Source organism: Phyllostomus hastatus, unplaced genomic scaffold (genome assembly GCF_019186645.2).
Source record: "Phyllostomus hastatus isolate PE091 unplaced genomic scaffold, TTU_PhHast_1.1 phas_contig_17, whole genome shotgun sequence".
Taxonomy (NCBI): Eukaryota; Metazoa; Chordata; class Mammalia; order Chiroptera; family Phyllostomidae; genus Phyllostomus; species Phyllostomus hastatus.
The window spans coordinates 20,611,975-20,636,817 of record NW_025333664.1 but is presented as its reverse complement, the minus strand read 5'-3'; the positions used below and the strand labels follow the sequence as shown (position 1 = coordinate 20,636,817).

Below are 24,843 nucleotides of genomic sequence, written 5' to 3'. Positions count from 1 at the left end.
CTGCACAAACAGAAAGGCTGGCAGTGAAAGCCTCTCATTTACACGGTCGGGTCAACAGTGCCGCTGCAGTATTTTTACCCCACTAAGAAGGGCATGCAAAAAATTTGAGGCATTAAACAATTTTTCCCAAATCACTCTTTTTTTTCCCCAAGCCAAGGAAACTTTCAAAAAGGACAACAAAGGGGAACCATGTCCACTAAACATTAAGCCACATTAGTCCTAACACTTAAAATGGTGTGGAGCTGGCACACGACTAGACAGAGACCAATGGACTGAATGGAGGTAGATTCCGTTCCAGATGGAAACTTAGAAAATGACAAAGGTGGTAACTCAAATCGGAGGGAAGAAAACAGATTCTTGAGTGGGGAGGCTGATGGAAAAGGGTGAAGCAGGGTCCACGCTTCAGAACACACCAGGACAAGGTCCAAATGGATCATAGATTAAATATGAAAAATAAAAACATGTACGTACTTGGCTCTGTCAGCCGGGAGGGTCTCAAAGAAAGGGTGCCCCGGCGGCAATAAGCACACCTAACACCCAGATCTTGGGTTTTCATACGCCTCTCCAGTTCATGGAACCAGAGCTCCTAGGAGATGTGGCTGATTCTGGGACTGGGGCGGGACATATTTATGATGAGCCTGGGGCATACTGTAGTGCCAGAAAGTAAAGAAATATTAAAACAGAATAAAATGGAATGGAATCCTACAAAAAACAAACGTAAAGAAAAAGTCAGGAAGGGTGTTGTCAAAATAGCACAGGAGTCAACTGAAAGAGGTCCCAGTGACCAAAGCTAAAACAATTTAAGCAATAAAATGGAGTATCTAATTATAACCCAAACATAAAGTAAATAACCACATAAAGCGGTTGAGTGAATTTATAAATGAGGAAGGAGAGAGAAATCTCCCATGCACAAGAATTCCAAATAATGCATGTGGACACTTCGCCCTCGAGGGAGGAAAGCGTAAATCCCCATCCTCAGGTGTGGGCTCCGAAGGTGACCTCCTTCCAGAGAACAATCACGGAGCGGGGCGGAACTCGAGCTTCACGGGGACGAAACCTGGCAGACACCACCGCAGCCTGGCATGCCCGAGGCCACCACCGTGGTCCCAAACCACGTTAACGGCAGGGACCCTCGACAGGAGGTGGCACAGATGCACTCTGTGTCTGTGGTCTGCCTCCTAATAACCCGCAACCCCGACTTTACGTACTGGGAACAACATCAGACAAATCCCAAAATTCTACAAAATGCCTGACCAGTATGCTTCCCAACTGTCAGAGTCATCAAAAACAAAGAAAGGCTGAGAAATTGTCACAGCCGAGAGGAGCCGAAGGAGACCTGGCGACTAAAAGCGTGTTGTGCCCTGGACAGGACTGTGGGACGGAAGGAGAACGCCAGGCAGGGACTGAGGACGTCGGAACCAACGGTGGGCGTCGGCCAACAGTGATGTAGCAACAGCGGGCTCATTAGTCGTAACAAATGTATCCTGCTAGTGTAAGATGTTAATAATGGGGGGGATGGGGTGAGTGGGTAATGTAAGAGATCCGTAGTATCTTCTCGATTTTTCTGTAAATCTAAAACTTTTAAAAAACAGTCTACTAAGAAAAGAAGAAACTATGATACTATTGGAAGAAAACATGGAGGTGGAGAAGAGTTAGCCCTTTAAAGACTTCAATGCAGAAGCCATTAAAGAAAAAAATGGATATATTTGAGTACATAAAAATAAAAATGACAAAACACACACACACCGTAAACAAGAGTAGAAGATAGAGGGCGAAGGTTGGGAAAAAGGGGCAGTGGCCAACTCCAGGGAATCGGAGGGAAGGAAGTGTAATCTCGGGATGCTCATGGGCTCCGCTATGAAACGCGCACACACACACACACACACACACACACACTCATAATAATATAAGTAATGACAGGCCCTGGCCGAGTGACTTGGTTGGTTAGAGCATCGTCCTGAGACGCCAAGGTTGTGGGTTTCATCCCTGGTCAGGGCACGTATAAGAATCAAGCAATGAATGCATAAATAAGTGAAATAGCAAATCGATGCCCCCCCCACCTTCCTCTCTCTTTCTTAAAAAATATCAATACATAAAAATGAGAAAACAAGTAACAGGCAGGCAGCTCCCAGAGGCCTGGTGATGGTGTCTAAGAGGCATGAAGGCCAAGAACTGGGAAGGAAGGAAGGAGGCTGGTCCCACTGAGAGGTGGTCCCAGCACACTTCAGTGGGGAGAGCACGAGAAGGACCAGGTGGTCCAGGCAGCTGGCCCCATATCCTCACAGGTCCCTCGGGGTCCGCACCAGGCAGGTTTCTAGGGATTGCACACGAATGCTCAAGGTTTGAAGATACTGGTCCGGAGAAGAGACTACAGCAAGGCTGCAGCAAAAATTACAAAAGGGGAAGAGATCAATGATGGCGAAGATGCCAAGGGCTGTGAAAGAAAGACGCTGCATCTCCTGGGGAAGCCTAAGATGTTTTTTACATTCAACAGGAACAACTGACCTCCTCAACTTCCCCCAAGGGCAGACCTCCAGGGTCAAAAGGCTCTGAAATTATACTGGGAAACTATGCCTTTGATCAGCATAAAGTATCTTTCTTTGCTCTATTTAATGCCTTTTTTTTGCTTTGAACATTTACTTATACAAATATGTCTCTTATAACTGCCAAATAGATTTTGCCATTTAAAAAAATCCATCTGTTTTTGACTCTAGTGAAATCTAACCCGTTTATATTTATTGTGATTTACAGGCATTTGGCCTTGTTCCTGTTAGCTCACTCATGTTTTCTTTTCAGTATAAAGATACTGATGTGTAAAGATACTTTTGGTTGTTTCTCCTCTTATCTCCCCATTTCCTTATTCTTGCTGGGCTGGTCAATTTTTCTTTGTTGTTGTTGTTTTGTTTTGTTTGTTTTTGTTGTTGTTTTTAAATTTTCTTTAGCAGGTTAGACGTTCTCCATTTTATTTCTATTCCATGGAGATGATTCTTCAATAAAAAAAACAAAAACATCAGAACCTCTGCTTTCTTAAGAGACCATCAAAGCTTTACACAGATTGAGCTGAAGCAGAGGACATGGCAAAGTTCCCATTCTGCTGTTTCTTCTGCGAGTTGCCCTGCCCGAGCTGCAGGGCAGCCTGAGGAAGGAGAGGCAGGAAATCATCATTGCTATCGAACTCTAAAACCTGGGTGTCAGAGTCAGCAGTCTGGTGAGGTGGCTCGAGACAGGTTAAGAATCCTGAGTCAGGCACTGTTTAAGTAAGTGGCAGGCTTTCACTATAAAACCCAGGAACTGTGTTTCTCCACTGGGTGTGCCCGTTTTCTTGGGGACCTTCTGAGCAGGAGGGAGGTTGAAGAGTGTGCATGAGAAAAGAGAGCCACAGAAAGGGATAAGGACTCAGAGGGAGAAGGAACAGAACCCTGTTCTAATCCCGCTGTGTCCCACAACCTGGTCCAAAAGATACTGATAAAAAAGTGAATGTGGTTAGCCAAAAGGTGGAAACAACCCAAGTGCCCGTCAATGAATGACTGGATAAACACAAGGTGATCCAGCCATGCAATGGAATAGTACTCAGCCATGAGAAGAATGTGGTTCTGCCATGCGCTACAACACACACGAGCCTTGGAAACAGCAAGTGAAATAAGCTAGACACAGAAGGACAAATACATGATGCCACTTACATGAGGTACCTAGACAGTCAAATTTCTAGAGTCAGAAAGTAGAACAGTGGTTGCCAGGGGCTGGGAAGAGGCAATGGGGAATTATTGCTTAAAGGTTATAGAGTTTCTGTTTGGGGCAATGGAAAATCTTGTGGTCACACCTGCACAACATTGTGAATGGACTGACTGCCACTGACTTACACATTCGAGATGGTTAAAATGGCTAATTTCATGTTACATGTATTTTACCACAATTAAAAATAAGTGACTGGAGAGAGCTATTCAGAGCGGGCTTGCTTCCTTCTCCGCTCAGACAGATGGGAAAGGAGAAAGTCCCGCCCCCGATCGTGCTCATTTCCCGCCCAAATCCACGCCTCGGTCCCCAGAGCTGAGGGAGGAAGGGCCCTTTTGTGGCCTGGCTTCCCAGAAAGGCCGTGCTCTGTCTCCTCCTCCTCCTCTCTTCCTTCTGACAAACTTGTTCTGGCCTTCCACAGCCCAGGTCCTCCTTCTAGAGCTGTTACCTCTCAGATTCCCTCCCCTGGACCTGCTTTGCCAGTTCGAATCCCATTTGAAGTAAGTGCGAGTCCCTGAGACACCTGGTGGACTCCCCCGGCCCCACCCCCCACTTTTTGTTCCTGTTTCTCAGTCCTGGGTCAGGGTTCACGCTGCTGCCTTGTCCTCTCTACTGAGAAGAGGTCCCTGAGAGCAACCACATTGTCTTATTCCTTTTTATGGCCCTGGTTTCTTGTTCAAGGTCACTCACTGTGTCTCTTAAACACAAGTTGTATAATAATATTACTGTCAATAGCAGTAGAGGTCATTGAAACTTATTCCACGGTTCTTATGTGCCTGGCACTGTACTCAGCACTGAACTCGCTTTGTGTCATTTAAACTTTTAAAATAACTCTGTGAGGTAGGTGTATTAGTATTGCTCACTCTCAGGTAACTGGTGAGGACAAAGAAGCACGGAGAGGCCAAAGCCATTTGCCCAAAGTCACACAGCGGGTGGCTGGTGGACGCGGTTGTGTCGGCCTGGCTCCAGGGCCCTGAGTTTAGATGGGTGGGCAGCATGTGCGGCCTGAGAACAGTGCTGCCCTACGCTGGCCCCCTGAAAGGAGCAGGCGGGGGCGAGGGGGCGAGGGGGCGAGGGGGCGGGGGAGGGGGGCCTGGGCAGGGGCTACCGACCCTGCAGACCCCACACGTGTGTCAGGGGGAGGAGGAGTTCTGCCTCTCCTCGGCGACCCTCCAGGACCCAAGGAAGACTCCGGGCCAGGAGCACGCGGCAGAGCCGAGGGAGGCAGAGGTTAATGGAAGCCAGTAAGAGCCTCCATCAGGCGGGCTTGCTTAAACAATGGAGCCGCGCACCACTTCACACGCTGCTGGGGAACCATTAAAACCATTAGCAGGACATTAGCGCAGCTCCAAGAACTGGCGAGGGGAGGCGGAGGGAGGTGCTGACAGCCCTCCCACTCTGGGACAGACCAAGGAGTTGGGGGCGGCGGAGGGGGGGAGGGGCGGAACCAAAAAAGAGCGGAGCCCGGGGTTGGGTGCCCTGGGAGAGTCGCTGCACCTCGGGGGTCTTGGCCTCCGCTGCTATAAAATGAAAGTACGTGTCCGGGAAGGAACACAGATGATTTGTCTCTCTCCTTCCGGATCTGGATCTGATTTCTACTAGGGGTTCAAACACTGGGGTCTCGGGAACGGTCGGGATAACTGCGCCCATAATGTGGATATCGAGTTACATGTGCGCCTCTGCAGATAAGTGAGCCTGCATAAGGTAGGGAAGACCGCCTCACCCCAACCCCGGTCCCGTGCCAGATTCCTCTTCGGGTGTTTTCTTAGGCATTGTATATTTAAGGCGGCCCCAGTTCCCAGGCTAAACAAAGCCTGCTCTGCCAAGCAGCTCTGCCAAGGACGTTTCCCCTTCACCAGCGCCAGGGGCGAGCTCTCTCCTGACGAGCACACCGTCGTCATCCAGGGAGTGTGCAGGGAAACTGGGCCTGGGGCCCCGGCAGGTGCACGGGTTCGGGGACGGAAGAGATCTACGTTTCCATTCATGTTCGTGGCTGTGTGACCTTGAGCAAATGCTGTCCCTTGTTGAGCCGTGGCATCTGTTAAATGAGGATAATAGCAGGACCCTGCGGAGTTGTGAGGGTGAAGGGCAAAGTGCGTCAAGTGCCCGACACAGAACAGGTGCCCATGAAAGACCCCCCTGCCTGAAACAGCACCCAGCGTGCTCGCTCCCTTGTCCCTGCTCCCTAAGCTCTTCCTACAGACCGGAGTGTCCAGTTTGGTTCTCCTCGTCTCTCTCACTGAGCTGCGAGAGCCGGCAGGGCGGAGACTTGGCCTGTTCCCCACCGGCTCCTTGGCACCTGGCTCAGGTTCACAATGGATGGATGCGGGGGGTGGGGGGGCGCGGATATGGGCAAAGAAGTAAGTGAATGGCAGGAAAAGTATATAACCAGCTTATTTGGTAGATGGAAACATCAAGACCCAGAGAGCAAAGAGACTCCAAATAATTTGTGGAAAACCATCACCAAAAAAACCCCAAGTGGATTTTAAAGTGGTGCGTACAGGATAAGCCCCTTTCCACTCCGCAGTCTGCAGGGGCAGCCGCAAGTGATCTGAGCGGTGGGTGGCGGCGACTTTTATCACCGCGCTCTTGCTTTCTGGCTGCCGATTTTCCTACCCAGGCTGTGTGTTACTTGTGTCATTAAATTTTTTTTTAAGTATGGAAAAAACCCAAATGAGAGAGAAAACACGACCAGTGGCCGCCAGCCCAGCATTCCTCTGGGTGTACCCTGCACACGGCCCCTGACGGGCTCTGGAAGATCGGCCGCGGGCGAGGGCGCCTGGGGGCCGCCCCGCCCCGCCAGCAACGTCCGCCCGCCCGCATCCCTCCCCAACCTCGTCTGTCTCCGGGAGAGCGCGCGGGGCAGTTCTCATTCCAGAAAGCTTCCTGCCCTGCCCCCTCCGAGAAAATGTATCCGTCCTCAGTACAACTGGATGTGATTTCAGTTTTATATCTTTATGAGAGTTTTCCCAAGTAAGGACAAAAAAAAAGATTTTATCAGGATACACTCTCCTATTTTCAGCTCCACGTGGCCCCCAGTGGTGGCAGCTCCTGGGGTCTGTGTCTCAGGAGGGAGGGCCTGTGAGGGCGGAATCTGGTCCCAAAATGCCTTGCACCTGGAGGGCACTGTGAATTTTTGCCAGATGAATCAGACTTCAAGAAGAATCTTCCTTCTTCGTGTGAATGTTGCTGTTGGATTTTCATTTTACCTAACCCCCTCGTGGAGAAGAACTCCTCTCCCAGCTTAATCTGACCTGCTGGGTAACAAGTAATGTGATTTTTTTTTAATTTTTTAAAAAATTTTATTGATTGATTTTAGAGAGAGAAAGATATCAGTTTGCTTTTCCACTTATTTATGCATTCATTGGTTGATTCCTTTATGTGCCTGGACCAGGGACTGAACCCACAACTTTGGGATATGGAGATGCTGCTCTAACCAACTGAGCTACGGGGCCAGGGCAAGCAATGCACTTCTGTCCGTTTCACAAATAAACCCAACCACCTGTTCGCTGTCTGCTCAGAGCAAAGTGAGGGGAAATGTTCTCCTTGCTTTACTTCTTGTCTCTAGGATATCTAATGCTGGGAAAAAAACGAACTACTGGGATTCTTTTTTCATCTGCCTGAAAGAGCACCCACCCCACTTTGTTCAACATTAATACAATATCATTTATCCTGGCCCCAGTGCGTTTAGATTTGGCCTATTTTCCATGCAGCCTGCGTGAGTGATTTGCAAGCACTACAGGTGTTAGAGTAATGAGCAAGGAATGAAACCACTTTCAGAGCCTGGCCTTGGGACACGGGATTTGCCGGCAGTGCAGCCAGTCCCGTGGCTGTGTTTGAATGGGGGGCCATCCACCCACCTCAAGGGGAGCCCTGCTCTGACTGTGCTATAGGAAAAAAGCAACTAATTCAAACACATGTATTTTTACAAGCCGAAGAATCAAAGACTTCTGGGTCCTTGGCCCTTCCTGGCTGCTACAGATAAATAATCTGGCGAGCAATGTGATTTTTTGGTTTGCCATGTGCTTGGCTACAAAAGAGGGACGGCGGTGCTGCGGGAGCAGCCGAGGCCCTGAGAGCTCACTGCTGCGCATGGAGAGCAGCAGACTGACAGGTGAAAGGCCCTAGGTATGGGGTAGGGTGCTGCTTCTCCTGCCAGGTGTGCCGGGAGGGTCTGTCCCTTTGATCTCCTGCCGCACAGGAGAAAGTCGGCTCCTCTCAGAGCGCCCCCATCTGGGAAGCTACCAGTGAAGGCAGGGAAAACACAGTCAACTCCACTGTAAGCAGAGGCCACCCCAGTCTGGGCTTCAACCCCAGCGGGACTCGCAGAGCACCCTGGAGACAGATGCCTGCCCACGGTCCTCCCTCCCCTCGGGAGTAGAGCCCAAACCTCCTGAACTCCAGTTCATTCACAGCTGTCCATCAAGTGCCTCACATGGGGCTTCCCCCTTTGTTCAGCAGAAGTCCTCACAGTTTCTGCATCAGCCACAGCAGCCTCTCAAATGCTCATGGGCGCTGCTTCCCTCGAGCCACAGGGTCCTCGCATAAGCTGTTCCCTCAGCCTGGAGCTCTGTTCCCTTCATGTCTTGATCTCAGCTGAAACACCCCTTTCGGAGGCAAACTTCCCTGACCCCTGCCTCGATCCACCCCACCCACATCCACGTATGGACCCTCACAGCACCACGTGTCCCACTGTGTGGCATCTGTCACAACAGCACCGCGATGGCTGACGAGCCTCTTCCTTGATTGTTTGTGGCTATCTGCTGTGAGCGGGTACTTTTGTGCTGTCTTCGCTCGCCCCCAGCCCACGAGTGGGGCTCTGTACGTATTTGTTGGATGCCTGAATCCTCGCTAATACACCAAGCACTGATCCCCACAGACAGCGAGGATCTGCACAACCAAACGCGATATAACAGGATCTGTCAGTGAGGGACCGCAGGTGGGCTGTGCCACCACTGTGGGCTTGGGATCTAACGCTGTTTTGTAGGAAACAAAGGCCTGCTCCAGCGGCTCTGTGTGTCACTCCTCACAGTGACAATGATGGTGACAGTGACGGGTCAGAATGGTGATGAGAACGTGTGAGAAGCCAGGCATCTGCGACAGTGTGGATGGCGACAGGGAAGGCTGGGAGCCCCTCCGCAGTGGCAGCCAGAGGAGCTCTCATGCTGAGCCTGCTCGGTGGTGGTGAGATTCTGTAACTACTACCACCCTTCCGGCTCACGTGCCAGCACAGAAACAGCTTTGCCATGTCATCTTTGATTACTTGAAGTTTCTTAGGGACGCAACCATCACAGAACAGACACTCTCAGGAGAGCAAATGCCAGAGACACAGAGACGCAGAAAGCTCTGCCACCCAGAGCAAAACTTACTTCATGCAACCTTTAGGGGCTGGTCATGGTGGGCCAACCGTCCCTCCTCCTTAGGGGAGTGTAAACTTCGTGCGTTCAAGCCAACCAGCTCAAACCGTGGAACTGGGCGCCACAGCCCCAGACGCTACCTGAACACACCCTGCTACATCACCTTGGAGCTGGCTTGGAGCCATAGCCCCCTCACCATCCCCCGCTCCCGGGACAACACGTGCTCGGGTCGTCGAGGAGACCAGCGGTAAGTGAGACAGCACGCACCCAGGACTAGAAGCCAGACTTTCAGGGAAAGAACCCATTCCCCTGGTCAGGCCACGAAGACGCAGTGGGCTCGGCGGTCACAACCAAGGAGGTCACTCGGAGCCGGAAGTGAGGGGCTGCCGCCCTGGTTTCAGGCAGCGGTGGAGGAAGGAGGTGGCACTCACTCGACCTCCTTTGAAAGACAGTCAGGCTACTTGCTTTGCAAAGGGCTAGAGGGTGGACTGTGGGGAGGCAGGCAGAGTGGTTTTCTTTTAATAGCCTGTTTCCACGGTGCCTGACAACCCTTGGCAATCCCCAGCTGGGGAGTCTTGGACAGCCAGGGGCCTTATCTTACGCGGGCCACCCGCCAACACCCATCCTCCTGGCCTGTCTGGGCCCCAGGAGTGACAGAGGCCAAGGCTGGCAGCCAGGGCCCCTCCTCTTTCCTCTCCCTGGGGAAAGGAGGTGAGTGATGTAGCAGACAAAGGGCAGAGCAGAGACGGAACCACCCAGGAGCCAAGGTCTGTGGCTCTTACCCTCCCCCTCCCTGGTCCCTGCCCTTGGGGAAAGTTTTGTGAAGCCTGAGCTCCCTGGGTTTCACTGAAGACCCAGCAGGGCTGTCTGCCCAGCAGACCCTTTAACTAGAAACACATTCTTTCCCTCCCCTCTCAGCCGGGACTGAGCGGCCCAGATAACCAGATAAGGGCCTCTTTGATTTCATGTTTACACAGGCTGTGGCCCCACATCTTGGGAAGGATCAACCACATCCAGGCAAGTTAGGACACCTCCAGGTGGGGTGAGGGGGGACAGATGCCTTACCTGCTCCTGGGAATTCATCACACGCAACTTCATCTGCTTCAGGTACGTGGAGGTGAGGGGCATGTTGTAATCAATAATCCCGGAGACCAGAGGAGAGGGAGGCTCGTTTTCTGGCAGAAAGAACAAAAGGAACCCCTTTCAGTGTGTGCTGCGGGCCACCAGCAGGGTGGCACACCCTGTCGCCTACATGGAGAACTCGCCAGAGCCTGTGAGGAGGAAAGGACGGGCCAGAGGTCACACACGGGCAGCTCGCCCACCATTTCTGGCCCATAGATGTGGACTACACGGCACTGAACGTATGTTTCAGTCAGGTGCCCGTGTTTAACAAGGAGTTCACATTTGAAGGGCGGGAGGTCTGGCCACACAGGGCCCGTCATCCCACATGGCGAACGACCACTGCCACTCTGTGCAGCGGCCCCTTCTTTCAGACAGGGTGCGAGCTCTCCGTTTTGCTATAGTCCCCACCACTCCCTATCGTTCTGTACACCTTCACTCAGTTCTGATACTGGCCAGGCCCTTGAAGGCATTTATGTTTCCAGCCCTGACCCACGGCAACTTTCTTCCTGGTGCACACATGCCGCCGCCGCCCCACCCATCTCCCACTCCCCCAGCATCCCCCCAAAAGCACCCCCAGGTACCATGTGGCTCACAGCTCTGGGCCCCCCCACCAAAATTCGGGTTCCCCTTCATCACATGGAACATTGTTCTTCCCATTTATTGCTTTGCTGTCCTGAAGATCAAAGTGACGTGTGTTCTTTTTGTAGAGCATTTGCAAAGCGTGGAAAGATGTAAAGAAAAATAAAAAAAACATAATTGCACTAAGCAGCTTGGCATATGCTTCTGTTTATTTTTTCCCTGTGATTTCTCTTCTTTATGTCCTTGATATCATAATACCACACAGAAAATTGGAGTCTGCTTTAAAAAAAATTTTTTTTGGCTTAACATTTTGTCACAGGCATTTCCTTCACCACCAAAAATCTTGTTCAGCTTTACAAATATAGTTTTTATAGCCACGTACTGTTTTACCACAGTTTACTAAAGTCATTTCCTCATGAATGGCTGTTTATGTTGTTTGCTATTGTTGGCAATTATAAACAACACTGCAAGGAACATATTTGTGTGTGGATATTCGTCCAAATTCCTGATCATTTCCTTTTTAGAACAGATTCCAAGAAATGGAATTCATGGGTCGAAGGGCAGGAATATTCGGTAACTCTCAGGATCTCTGGCCAAGCTGCCTTCTGCAAGGACACTGCCCAGCCCATGGTTCTGCACCCAACACCACTGTGGGCGGTGCGCAGCGCAGGCGGACGGGGCACCGGAGTGAGTCGAGGAAGACAGGCAGCACGGCTGAAAGAGAGCCTGTCACTTCTCCCGGGTCCAACTCCCCCTTTGGGGGGTCTTCTGCTATGGCCATGCTTGGAACCCTGGAGCCTCCTGCTGGGGCCTGGCTCCTTTGTCACGGAGTCACGTGACCCTGCTTTGCCCTCCCCCTGAGGGCACGGCCTTGGTTATCTGTTCTCTGGCCCCTCCTCCTGCTTCCCCGGCTCCAGGCCTTGGAACCAAAGTTCTCCCCGGTGCCTAGTTCTGTTCACGAGGTCCTGAGCTGGGACTTGAATGTGTAAGCGACTCCCAGATGAGCCGAAGCCTGCCTGCCACTGTCACCGCCGTGCCTAAGAGATAGGCTGAAGGGGAAGGGGACAGGGCCCAGGGGGAGGAATGCAGAGGATACCTGAGGTGATCTGCTGCCACCTGGGGCTCCAGTGCTGGAGCCCAGGCCAGAAAGGCCCTTGCAGCCTCAAAAACACTATGCTGAGTGAAAGAAGCCAGACACAGAAGGATGAACAATGTGTGGTTCCACTGTAGTGGAAGACCTGGAACAGACCTGCTCACAGTGGGAGAGGGCAGAGTAGCGTTGTCAGGGATGGGGAGTGGGGCTGGGAGTCGCTTCCTGGGCACGTGGTTTCTGTTTGGGGTGACGGAAAGGTTTTGGACATAGACGGTGGTGATGGCTGCTCAACGACATGAATACAAAACCACTAACCTGTCCACCTAAAATTATTTTTTTTAAGATTTTTATTTATTTATTTATTTTTTTAGAGAGAGGGGAAGGAGAAAGAGTGGGAGAGAAACATCAATGTGTGGTTGCCTCTTGTGCGCCCCCCACTGGGAGCCTGGCTGGCAACCCAGGCATGTGCCCTGACTGGGAATCGAACCTGTGACCCTTTGGTTTGCAGGTCTGCATTCAAACCACTGAGCTGCACCAGCCAGGGCCACCTAAAATTATTAAATTGGCAAGTTTTACATTATAAGTATTTTACCAGAACAAGGAAAAAAAGCCCCCTGCAAACGAGGGAGCGAGCCACCTCGAGGGGCGAAGGGGAGGCCACACTCGGCAAGGGGAGCAGCAGCCCCGCAGGGAATGGGGCCTCACAGACGGGCCTGGGGGCTCGAGGTGCCATTCGCAGGCGGCACGCACCTGGTGACTGCCCGGCCTACATAACATTTCTTATCAAATTCATAAAAACGCAGACTTTGTTTAGCTTTTTAAAGCAGTGCTGTCACACAAAACTTTTGTGTTCTTTTAGGAAGATTTCTGTTCTTGAGGAAGAGGTAAATGTCACTAACATAGAATGTCTCACAAACCGGCTTGAAATGGACCAAACTTTTTTTTTTTCTTCTAAGAATCCCTCTTGCTTTGGTGGCAGAAGGGTTCTCTGACACAAACACACAGACACCCAATGCTGTGGAGAAGCTAAAGTGTGTTCCAGTGTCCTCGAGAACTCTTCTTGCTGCCCCTCCGTCCACCCAGACTTGACCTCCTTAAGCCCAGGTGCATGCTGGGACCTGGCCCCCCCAAATCGACGGGGTTGGGTGCCACATGTGAGGCAGACACGGCAGCAAAGACAGCGAGATGGTGCTGCTCAAAAAAGCCACGGTTCCTGTTTTCAGATCACGGGTCTTCAGACGGAGATTTCTGCCGTTTCCATTTCATTTCCTCAAAGGTGGGGTTTCTGGGGAAAAGCTGTCAGGCGACATGGCGTGTGAGAAGGTTCCCCCCTCACCCAAGGGTTCCCGGCCAGAGCCACAAGTGAAGACTTCCCGGATGTCCTGGCAACTCAGTGTGGGGTCGTCCACGAAAGCCGGGTGCTAGGTCCTTGTACTGAGGGTCCCCCATGTCCTGCCTGAAATGCCACAGCCACTAAAGGAAGTCTCTTTAATAAAGCCAAGTAGGGCTTGGTTTAGGACGACAACAACAAAAATGGCTGAGATGGCACTCTTGGGAGGCGGGAGAAGGGGTCTTCCTTGTCCTGTTCCCTCCGCAGCGTGTGCACAGGTCAGAAGCTGCTCCTGGTGCCTGGAGGTGAGCCAGCAGGGCTCAGGAAGCAGAGGCAGGAGCCCTTGTCTGGGAAAGCTGGGACATCCTGACGCACGTGCGTGCATGTACACACACACACACACACACACACACACACACACACACGGGGTCAGCGTGCTGCAAAGTGCTCGCATCAGCAGTTCCCGAAGTGAGACTTCTGCTGGGGAGGCAGGACCTTGGTGGGCAGGGGACATTCCAGGTGAGGGAACCTGCCAGAGAGCTGGCTGTGGGGGGTCAGAACTCGGCCCAGAGAGAAAGGCAGGTGGGTTTTTCTGGTGGTGGGGAGCCCTGCAACTCCGGAGGTGATAATCGCTGCACAAGGAGAGGATCGGCTTAGTGGGAAAGAGATAAGGAGCAGGACCAGTGGCAGCTCCGTGTGGAGTCAGGCTGGGGAGGCGCTAAGATGGACGTGCGAACCAGGAGCAGTGGCTTCCCTGGGCTTCGCTGGGAGGGCAGGCCCCTGCTGCGGTCAGCACACGCGGTGGCCGCGCTCGAGCCACCACAACTAACCCGACACCTCTGCTGAGGTAGGCGCTGGCAACGGTCACGGAGCTGAAATACTCAGGCAGGCTGCTGGTGAGAGTGGCAGAGGAGCCACCCAAAGAAATGTTTCAGCGCCTCTTTGCCAAGGAAAATTGAATCAAGCCCAAGCGCAAGGCCTAGTTTTACAGACCTTGAAAATAATCAGTGACGCAGAGGGTTTACCGGGGCCAAGCCACACAGGCTGGGCTGAGGGCTGACCTCCACAGCTGGGCTGCAATGCCATTCATTAATCAGTGCAAGTTTCAGCGGAAGTAGTGGCCTTCATTCCTCCAGATGGAACGTGAGGTGGCGATTCTCACGAGCTTCACCTGCAGAATGGAGGAGCCCCTCGGTGCTGCATGCCAGCAGCAAGAGCTGGCCCAGGCAGAGCCGGCGGGTGAAGGACGTGCGTGAGACGAAGGCCTGGCACAGAGGAGCCCTGAGACCAGCCGGCCTGTCCTGGGTCTCAGATTTGGACACGGAGATCGGGGCCTGGGGCCAACTCAGATGGTGACGAAAACAACCTCTTTGGGAGGGAAGTAAGTCGGCAGATCAGCGAGTCTTCAGGGAGCACCGACATGTGTGCATTCAGGGTGGGGAAGGTGGGGGAGCCCCGTAGGTGCGGTCCCCGTGCTCAGCAAGGTGGGACTGCTGGCGAGTCTAGTGGAGCTCAGAGGAGGAGGAACTCCAGGCGGCCCTGTGGAGCGAGGGTCTGAGCAGGACTTGTGCCCAATCACTCAGCTGACAGCTACCGAGCGCTCGCCAGGAGCTCCACTCAGACCCTTCTGCTTCGTGCTTCCAGGAGTTCCCTGTGGTGGGCGCCAGTATCAACCTCCCCTCCTACAGAAGATTCGACAGCATGCAGAGAGGCGAGGCAGCCTCACACGCCACCCAGGCAGTGAGGATAAGAGCCGCGGGGGGACAGGCCCCCAGGCCAGCCAGCACGAAGCCCGTGTGGGGGCAAAGGAACAGGCTGGAAGAGGGGGATCCGGAGGAGTCAGGCATGAGGGGGCTGCAAACCACACAGAGGCGTGTGGGCCTGATTGCAAAGCAGCCTCCACCTGGGCGGACGACTCTGCCGTGGAGGAAGAAATCCTCCTACAGGTAACCGGCACTGCCCACTGCTAACTCCTAGTCTGCAGCCGGACAAACGATATTTTGTCACATCAGAGAAAACAGAAACATGCCTCCGGAGGCCCCTCTCCCCAGGGGCCAGGGCTGGGCTGCAGACCCACCGGTTTTTTAATTTTCTGTCTCTTCTCCGCCTGGACTGGCTCGGGGTCTGGTAGAAGAAGAGCGTGGAGGCGGGAGGCCCTGGAATTTCCCATCCTCGGACTTCCTGATCCTCAGCAGCCTCCTTTGTTTGTGCTCCCGGCGCTGGGGGAGGGCCTGGGACTGTCCAGGGCCCCACACTCTGCCGGGGACAAACCGCTGAGCAGGGGAGGCTGCTTCGCTTCCTTTCTTTCTTTCTAACACTCGGCCAGGAAGGGAGGCGCTCTCCCAGAAGCCCCTCGAGAAGTCTCCATCCTGTTCCCTGTCCCCCTCCTGCCCCACCTTCCTGGGACAGGAACACAGGGCCTGCCTCTGAGGCCAGAGGCAGGCTCTGATTTTCCTGTGGGTGGGGCGGGGCTGGGGGGGGGCTGTGGGACAGGGAGCAGGGAGGGCTGGCATGGCAGGGGTGCCGGTGAAAGAGGGGTAGGTGCAGCTGACCGCATCCAGAGAGGCAGCATGGTCGGCGGAGATAGGGTCTCCAGGCTCTCAGCTGGGGCAGAAGGGAGAACCTGCCAGCTGGCGAGGGTGGTCCAGGCGGCCAGAGCCTCTGGCCATTAAGCAGACAGGCAAGCCTTTCAGATTCTAAGGCTCTCCACGGGCAGCTCTTCCCTTTGCCCAGCGTCCGGGTTGTGGACCTGGGGTGCTCACCTGGGTGGGGTGACTGTGTGTCTCCCCGTGGGACCCCCTGGACATGGGCAGCCTTGTGTCTGGGCTCTATGTGTAACCACACGGGGTACGGGCTCGTGCTCCTGTTGCACCAAGGCGCCCTACAGAACATGGTTGCTTATCCAAATGCATCCTCACAACAGCCCCCAGAAGAAGCTGTTATTCCCATTTTACTGATGAGAACATAAATTCTATTGCCTTCTGGGGAACTTGCACAAGCAGTTTCACCATAACACCCCTCTGTGCCTCATTTCCTCAGCTGTAAACCAGGACAGACACCTCACAGGCTCAAGAGAGCTGTTGTGAGCAGGCAAGGTTCAGAGCGGTCCTCTGACGCGCTGAGGGACATGCAGCCGGGAACGGGGTGGCACGCCCAGCCCTGCCTGAGCTTCCAGGGGCCACGCTGTCTCCTGCTCCCTCAGTGTCTCCCCCACTCCTTGCATGGAAAGCTCAGCTCCTGAGGACAAAGAAGTGGCATTCCACCCAAGGACACGCAAGGGTGGGCAAGGCACGGGCTCCCACTGTTTGCCCTCTGTCCTGCCTGGAGCGAGCCCGTTGGAAAGAGAGGCTCCAGCCCAGAGCCCACAGAGCTGGTTTATATTCTAGGCGGCTCCTTCCAGGCTGTGCTCTCTCCCTCTCCCTCTCCCTCCCGTCTTCCCCCTCCCTCCTCCTACCCTGGGGTGGTGGCAGCAAGAAGAAGAAACAGGAGAGAAACAGGCTGCTGCTGTGCTGGCATCGCCCTCCTGGCCACACAGAAGCGTGCAATGAGGAAGAGTGGCACTGCGGCCCTGGAGCCCCCGTAGACCTCCCTGAGGAGTGGGGGAGGTGAGTGCTTCCTCCACGCCAGCAGGGAGCAAGGGAGCAGCAGAGATGGAGCCTGCAGACACCCCAGAGCAGCCCACAAACACGGTCCTCCCTGGCCTTGCCTCTGTTCTCCCAGGCGAACAGATTCTGTGTCTGACTACCCCAGTTGCTATGGAAACGATTAGGCCAGAACAGGAGGGGAAAGGTGGATGGGTGGGCACCCCTGGGACCCAGATCCAGGCACGGTGGGGAATGTAGCAGGGAAAGCACTCCTGGCCCATCTGTGGGTAACAAATGCTGTCTTGGCCCAGGGGTTGCAGCCGGCCAGCCAGGGCCAGGCCACAAGGGGCAGGAGCCTCATTCTAGCATCCAGCGTTCCCTCAATAACTGCCACAGCCACCGGTCACCCCTCCTGCTTGGTTGCCCTGTGCCAGGTACAGGGACTGACTCTCACACCTCATCAGCCCCAGAGGTAGCAGCTACCGCTGTTAACCCCAGCTCACAGAGGAGGAGACAGACTCCGAGACACGAGTCACTCGTTCAGGATGCACAGCCACTGCGCTGCAGAGCTGGGGTCTGAACTCATCCAGGGGGCCCTAGAGACCCTGGTCTTAAACCAGGAATCCAGCACTTGAGGGAATAACTAGATCTGTTCCGTCCCTCGAGCTTTAGAAACTCTCTGATGTACCTGATGAAGCAGCTGAGGCCTAATGGCCCCCACAGGCAGGAAAGCCTCTGGATCTGATGAGGTGGCTGGTGTCGAAGGTGCTCACGGGCACCGGGGACAACCCAAATGAGTGGAAACCGCGCCCTGCTCCCGCGCCCCAGTTGCTCCGAGGCCGCCCACTCGGGCTTCGCTGCTGGTTTTCCCTTCCCCAGGTGTGGAGGCTGCCACCTGAGTGCAAGGCTCACCCTTCATTCCGAGCCGGTTTCCATCCTCAGGCAACATGTCCATGGACTTCAGCAACCCTTGCAGGCCTGACGCCCAGGAGCAGCCCAGAAGCCCCGACAAGTCGCCCACGGGGGCACCATTTCTCAGGACAGAGTTACATCACCCCAGGCAAAGGCGCCGGCCCAGCTGACTGAGCCAAAGCCGCCTGTGAACAGACGGCCGATGTTTACTGGACACCGCCTCTGGGCCGTTCAGCTTCCAGGTGTAGGGGGACTGAAGCGGGGGGCCTTCGCTGCCTCTCGCTGTGAAGGGCAGGGCTGGAGAGCATGGATGTTGGTCCGAGGGGCCAACTTCGGCTGGTCACCAGTGCTCTGGGCATTTTAAATCCTTACTCCCGTCCCCCCAGATTTCCGATTTGTGCAGAGGGACACACCCTTAGGAAGGACCCACTACTGGCAGGTATGTGGCCACACTTCAAGGGCTGTGCTCCTGCCCTCCTGTCCTACAAGAGCCTGCGTTAGGGCTCAGCAAGACCAAACCCTCGGGAACACCGCTGAGGGCGAGACCTGGGTGGTGAGGACTCCAGAGCGTAGGGAATGGGGCAAGGGGGACATTTCTCTCCAGAACCTCAGTGGGAGGAGAGGATGTGGCCTGGGCCTTGCAGTGCAGTAGGAATGTACTGTTGGCTTAAAAACAAAACAAAACAAGGCTCTCTGGGCAGCCCCATGGACCCACACTGGCCTCTGGGACCCGAGACAATAGCTGGTCACGCACTTCTCTGCCTGCGCCTGCAAAGGGCAGGCCCTTCTGGTGGGAGAGCCTCTCCCTGCACAGCTTCCCCCTGCAAGCCTCCAGCGCGCCCACCTCCCCCCCTACCTTTGGGCTCCAGGCCGTTGGAGTTAAAGTGCATCCTCTTCTGACACTCCGTGCAGCTCATCAGGAACCGGGTCACAGCCTCTCGGGGAAGGAAGGCGTAGGTCTCTGCAATCTGAGGGGGAGAGGAGGGTGCTCGTCACACAGCTCCGTGGTGGAGGGGCGGCTTAGTCACTGGGTCACCGGGGCTGCGCGTTGGTGGTGGGCACTTGGCCTTTGCCAGGAAGGGCAGGGATTTGAGAAGCAAGGGGCAGGTGGCTTGGATTCTCAGCCACAGAGATGAGGCAGTACTTTTGCAGAAAACCATTTGTTTTAAAAACTTTGATTAAAGGAGCTTAAAAATTAAAACAACAAAGCATTTAAACATTATTTAGTCTTTAACCTATATTCTAATAAGTAATATTCCTCTCAGAACATTTCCTTGCTGTTCCTGAAAAACGAGCTTATAACTACTGCTCTGCGGAAGGATGAAACAACTTTCCCTCCTGGAGACGGATGAACTGAGACCCACTTGTATATCCATAGGCTCTGGGTCTGGAGACAGAACCAAGGCTCTACGAACTGTTTCCTGAGATAATTCAGAGATCAAGAACGCTTTTAGGGAGAGAAGTGAATGGCTGATGCCAAGGGATCAGATTTTTCAAACCGGACAGGCTCTTAGGACCCCTGTGTTCCTGGTTAGGTCACGAGGCCCAGAGAGGTGAACGCGTTCGCCCAAGGTCACACAGCTCTCCAGAGGCCGTGCCAGACTAAAGCCCATGTTCCAGGTCACGCCACCCCATACCTGCTCCAGAGCTAGGGAGAAGAGAAAGGGGGCATGCCAGGGAACACAAGAAAGAGGCTGGGTGAGGGAGTGGGGAAGATGGGGACTGGGTCCTGAAGCCCAGCCCTTCCCTCTTGCTCTGGCTTTTGAGGACTCCACTGGCCCTGGTTTGGCTGCCTGAGGGGCCCAGAGGGACTCCTTAGGCCCAGGATCCCTGGCTGAGGCCAATAGCTGCCCAGCGGCTGGTTTTTGCGCCTTTCCCAGAGCCCGGGCCCTCCCACTCCTCTCCACTAAGGGGCAGCATCACCCCAGCATTCCATAGTCCCCGCCGCAGCCCAGCTGGGAAAGTTGGCCCAGTGGCTCCTTAGGGATGCACAGGCGCCGTGCTCCACCTCTGTGGTGGCCAGGGGGCTGGGTAGGGTAGGGCGGAGTGGGCGGGATTGGGATGGGGAAATAGGAGGCTTGGGGCACCGCAGGCGCCAGGCCCCCAGAGGACCAGCTCAAGCAGCACTCTCTGCTCAATGGGCCTGGGGAGCTCTAAGGGGCCACTCCTGCCCAACAGCCTGCTGCAGTCATGGTTAATTTTGGTGACACAGTTGTTACTTCTCAGCTGATTCGATGCTTTGCGGAGCAGGCAGGCTCCTTGATGAGTTATCTCCCTTCCAAATTCCCTGCCTTCCTTTGGCCATCAAGGACGGGGGCAAAACCCTGGTCTCTAACTAGAACCAGTGGGTGGGAAGGTGATGGGTAGCGATGTACCAGTCCTCCTCGGCCATAAGGGCTGAGGGCTGAGGGCTTTCCTGCCACCCACATGCATATCTTCATCCCAGCGTGGAGCTTCCTGGAAGACTTAGGGGAAGAACACCCTCTCGGGCCTGCAGGGTGGGGAGGGATGGGCCTTGTGGAAGGGCTAATGGCTGTAGGAGTAAACGGGCAAGAGAGAGCATGTCTGCTGGGCAAAGGAAGGGCTATGGCTCACTGGGGCCAACAGATGACCTCACAGGTGCCGCGAGGCATGGCGTTCCAGGTCCAGCCTCAGAACTGCTGAGCAGAGGACTTGGGGAGGGGGTCACTGGGAGAAGGAAGGGGGGGTTCACACCATAGGGATAGACCTACTTCTCTACATGGAGCTCACCTGCCACTGGGCAGAGAAGCCATTTTTATAGAGCTCAGGGAGGGCCTTCCTGGCCTGGCTGTTCAGCTGGGGACTGCTCACTGGTCCACTGAGGGTACAGGAATCGTTCCCAGAGAGAGCAGTGACCAGGGCCCAGAACTGTGGCCCCAGTCTCCTGGCCTCACAAGGGCTGGCTAGAATACCACACGTACACAGGGGAAGTGCTGGGTGCATGCCCTTGTGGCCTGGTGAGCTCTACAGTGGGATGGGAGGGGCTGACCACAGGCAGATAGGTGAGAGGTCCCGGGAGCTGTACAAAGGCCAGGGAGGGAAGCTGTGCCCTGCGTGGCCGGACTGTCTGCAGCCTCGCTGAGAGCTCTGCGGGGCACCAGCCAGCACTGCGCTGCCACAGGGACACGCGTGGAGTGGAGGCCTCTCTCACTGGGCTTGCAACCTTTGGCGGGCATCTTTTGGTTTACCCTCCTGGCCCGTCCGCATGAGAGATGGACCTTCCACTGGACTGCACAGCGCCCAAGGCCATGGGGCCACAGGCTGAGCTGAACTGAGAAGGACAATTCCAGCGGATGCTCTAGTTCGTGGGATGGTGGTTTTCTGACACTTTTAGAGCTACAGGCACCGTTCTGGAAATAGACTCCTATGCTGAAGCCCAAAACACGAAACAGATAAAGAAAGAGTGGCTGTGTTTACCAAGGGGAAGCTCCAGGACCCATTGGCACCTAGCTGCCCCCCGCTGCCCTGGGCGGCCTCCTGCCCGGGCCCTGGGACCCATCCGTGAATTCACCTTTCGTGTTTTCCTACTGGGACAGACAGGGAGAGATTTTGCTGGCAGGAAGAGCAGAAGCTATTTGCAGAGTCGCTGACTTGTGAGGCTCCACTTCGCTCCCCAACTCAGAGGCCGACAAAGACAGATGAGGCCAATTGGGGGGATTTGCACCACTTTACAAGATCCTCCTTCTGCCCTGTGGGTGGATTAGCACGTGGTGGGCCTCGCGTAGCTGCTGACCACATCTGGCCCCAACTCCAAAGTGGTCTGGGCATCCGGATCCGGGCTCCGGAACCCGATCTCACCCGCAGCACCCTGGGAGTGAGGGAGGGAGCAAACGGCTCCCTCTGACTCCGATGGGTGCAGACACCAGAAAATCCCCTTGAAAAAGGACCCGTCCTCAGTGTAGGTTCTGGGAACTTCCAAGAACCACTTGGAACCCTTCCCAGACCCCGGCATTGGCGAGACCTCCTGGAACTCTCTGGCCCTCAGGTCACCCTGCAACAGAGGCAAAAAGTAGGGCGGGGGCTCCCTATGCGAAGTGGGACTCCCCTGCACCAGCCACTGTAAATGGCCATCTGCCTTTTGCTCGTATAGCTCCAGCTTCAGGAAGCTCACTACCTGATCCTGATCCACTGCTGCACAGCAGCAGATGCTAGAAAGTTCTTTTTCCCACTGAAGAATGTGCCTCCTTTACTGCCCTGGGCAAGTTCATCCATCTCCTGTCCAGCCCCCTGCTTCCTGCAGGCACCCCGGCTGGTAAGGAGCTGAAAGCCCCAGGGGCCCTGGAGGTGATGAGGCAGTCCCAGGGTTCGGGCCTAGCCAAACACAGAGAGACAGGTCCCCAAGGCCCTCAGCTGAGCCGATGCAAACCCTGTGGTGCCCGGCTGGGCCTTCCTGCAGCGGTCAGCACAGTTTCCTAGGGAGCTCCCGCTCCACAGGCCCGGGTGAGGTGGGGCACGTCTACCAGGGAGGCTAAAGCGCCAGGCTTGGACTGAGGACATGGCAGCAGATGTAAAGAGGGAGACGAAAACATCCAGGTACCACCCCCCAGAAAGGAAAAGGGTGGCGTGGAGAAGGCTGACAGATGGAGAAAGGGGGAAGGGAGAGGAGGCGCACAGGAGAGGAGGGAGGTGCAGCGGCCCCCTTGGCCTCACACCCACTGCAGGAGGGCCCTGGCCTGCTCCGCTCTGTCTTGGCCCTGCTGCTGAAATTCCAGCTCTGTGCACAGCCCAGCTGGCTCGCCGCCAGTCATGTGCCAGCTCCAGGCTGGGCAGCGGGAAGTGGGGCACGCGGCGGGCATATGGACAAGAAGCCAGGAAATGCAGAGCAAAGGGCTAGATGTCCACTTGGCCCAGGGACACAAAATGCTGCCAGGACCAGCCTGGCTCTGCCCTCTCTACCACATGGAGGCCACAGCCCTGGGCCTTCATAAACACCCAGGGAGCGCCTGCAGGTGAGGTTTGGTGCTGGGCACCAAAGGGACCAGGAAGATCGCATGGTCTGGCTGGCTCAGGCCCATCTACCTGGACAACAGAGCAAGTCATTGGCCTGATTAGCTGGCCATGGTGGGGGGGTGCGTAGAAAGGCAGGCGATGTCGTGGTCAGGGTGCAAGCTCTGGGGCCAGCTGCCTGGCTCTGCATGTCAGCTGGGTGACCTCAGGCAGATTATACATCTCTCTGAGCTCCATTTTCCTTTTATAGAAAAATGAGGATACCAGCACCTGCTCATCCATACAACCTTCGTACGTGCAAAGGCCCAGAGAGCTGGCGCATGGGAAGCACTGAGCACGGCCTGGCGCATGCTACCTGCCCAGCACTGGCAAACTTAGCGTGGAACAGACGTGCTGGGTCTCATCGATCCCAAAGGGCCCACACTGGCCCAGCCTGGGTGGCCCGCCTCCGCTCACGTCCCCCTGGCAGAAGTACCCCCAGGGCTCCCTCCCCACACGTCGTCTCCCGAGTGTACTCAGAGGCAGGAGGGGCGGCCAGACGGTCTCCTCATCTGCTTCCCTTGGCTGACCCCTTGTCTCTCTGACGTCCCTGGCACAAGGGTCTGCCCTTAAGGCGCACTTAGGTCAAAGGCCATCTTCTGAGGACAAGGACACACCAAACTGTTGGATTTTTGTCAAAAAATCTGGCCATAGGTAGAAACTACGGGCTTATACAGGCCACCTCCACTGCAGCGCAAGGCTATCTGAACAGGGAATTTGGGGCGGGGAAGCCCAGTCACAGAGAGGAAGGTCCTCCAGGAAGGCAGAGAAGAAGTCAACACAGAGGGGGCATGAGGACGCCAGCTGACTGCCACTCAGGTGCTGCGTGACCTTAAACAAAACTCGACTCTTTGGGTCTCAGTTTCCTTAGCTGTGAAGTGGGACCAGCATCTGTCACAGGACGGCTCAGGCTCACATGAGCACAAAGCACTTGGCTGTCCTGGTTTAGCGGTGGGCGCCGGACAGACGATTCAGCGCTATGCGTGGGCTGCGGTGAGGGGGTCAAGAGGGTGATGGGACCAGAGCGCAGTCAGGCCCCTCAGGCTCCGGCCACCATCCTCTCCACCGCCCCATGCAGCAGCCCGGCCATCTCTGCACCCTCTGCCTCCCCAAAGCTGAGAATGCTGGCTTACATGCCCCCTTCTCCATGAAACCCCCTGAGCTGCTGAACGCCCAGGCCAGGTCCCCAGGTTCTCGTTCCCTCAAAGCTCGTCTTAGAGACATTCATTTTTTTGTGTGCTGGTTTTGTTCTCAGAACTCCCCACCCCAAATCAAACTGGTTTCTTTGAGGCTGGGAACCAGGTCCTCAGACTTCCCCTGGGGAACTCCCAGTTCTGACTTCACAGGGTGGTAGGGCATCAAAAAACTCACACACAGAAAGCATTCAGGACAGGCCTGGCACACAGCAAATGCCATGGAAGCATTTGCCCTTGCGATTACTATAATCTAGCCACCCCCCACCCCCCACGGCCCCAGTGCAAGCTGCAGGGGCTGGGGAGGAAATGAGTGAAGCAGAAACGGGGAGAGAAGGGCTTCCCTCCTGCCCCCCCCCTCCCCCCGACTCCCTTCAACCTGCTTCTCCTTTGTGCTCAGACCACAGAACCCGCCCCCGGGCCCTGTGGGCCATCTCTGGCTGCCATGCCCTTGCCCTGTGCCCCCCTGGGTCCCCAAAGGCCGTTTCATCACGCCTCAGCTCCCTGCCCCGCCCCCGCCCAACATGTGCAGAGCCCATGGCCTCCTGCCAAGGCCTGGGGCTGCCAGCAGAGGCAAAGGGACAGAAATCTCACCGCTCGGTAGGTTTTCTTCTGCCCAGCGTGCTTGGGGGCTTTGCCTGGCTCCGCTGAGCTCTCCACATGCATCGAGTAGATGATGTCAAAGAAATCTTCCACCACAGCGACCCGCTTCAGAGAGATGCCCTCCGGCTCCGACAGGCCATCTGCCCCCTGTGACAGGGTGGAAAGCTGTGTTAGTGTCAGGGATGACGGCGGGGTGAGAGTTGGGCCCTGAGGCCGAGAGGTGGGTCGGGGCAGGACAGCGCTTTTCTCTGACTCCAGCAAGGCCTCTGATGGTAGGTGGGGGGAGGGGTGGGGGGAAGGAGCCCGCAGAGGGGGCCCCAGGGAGGGGTAC

At 55.2% G+C, this 24,843-nt stretch overlaps 1 protein-coding gene across 1 annotated transcript in view; it reads right to left on the bottom strand.

Moving 5' to 3' along the window:
- NOL4L (nucleolar protein 4 like) overlaps positions 1-24,843 on the bottom strand; it is a 123,291-nt gene that overhangs the window by 49,615 nt on the left and 48,833 nt on the right. The window contains exons 2-4 of the mRNA XM_045832909.1: positions 24,504-24,659; positions 18,566-18,677; positions 10,155-10,264 (exon numbers count right to left, since the gene is read on the bottom strand). Coding sequence (XP_045688865.1) covers positions 10,155-10,264; positions 18,566-18,677; positions 24,504-24,659 — 378 coding nt within the window. The remainder of the gene's footprint in view (positions 1-10,154; positions 10,265-18,565; positions 18,678-24,503; positions 24,660-24,843) is intronic.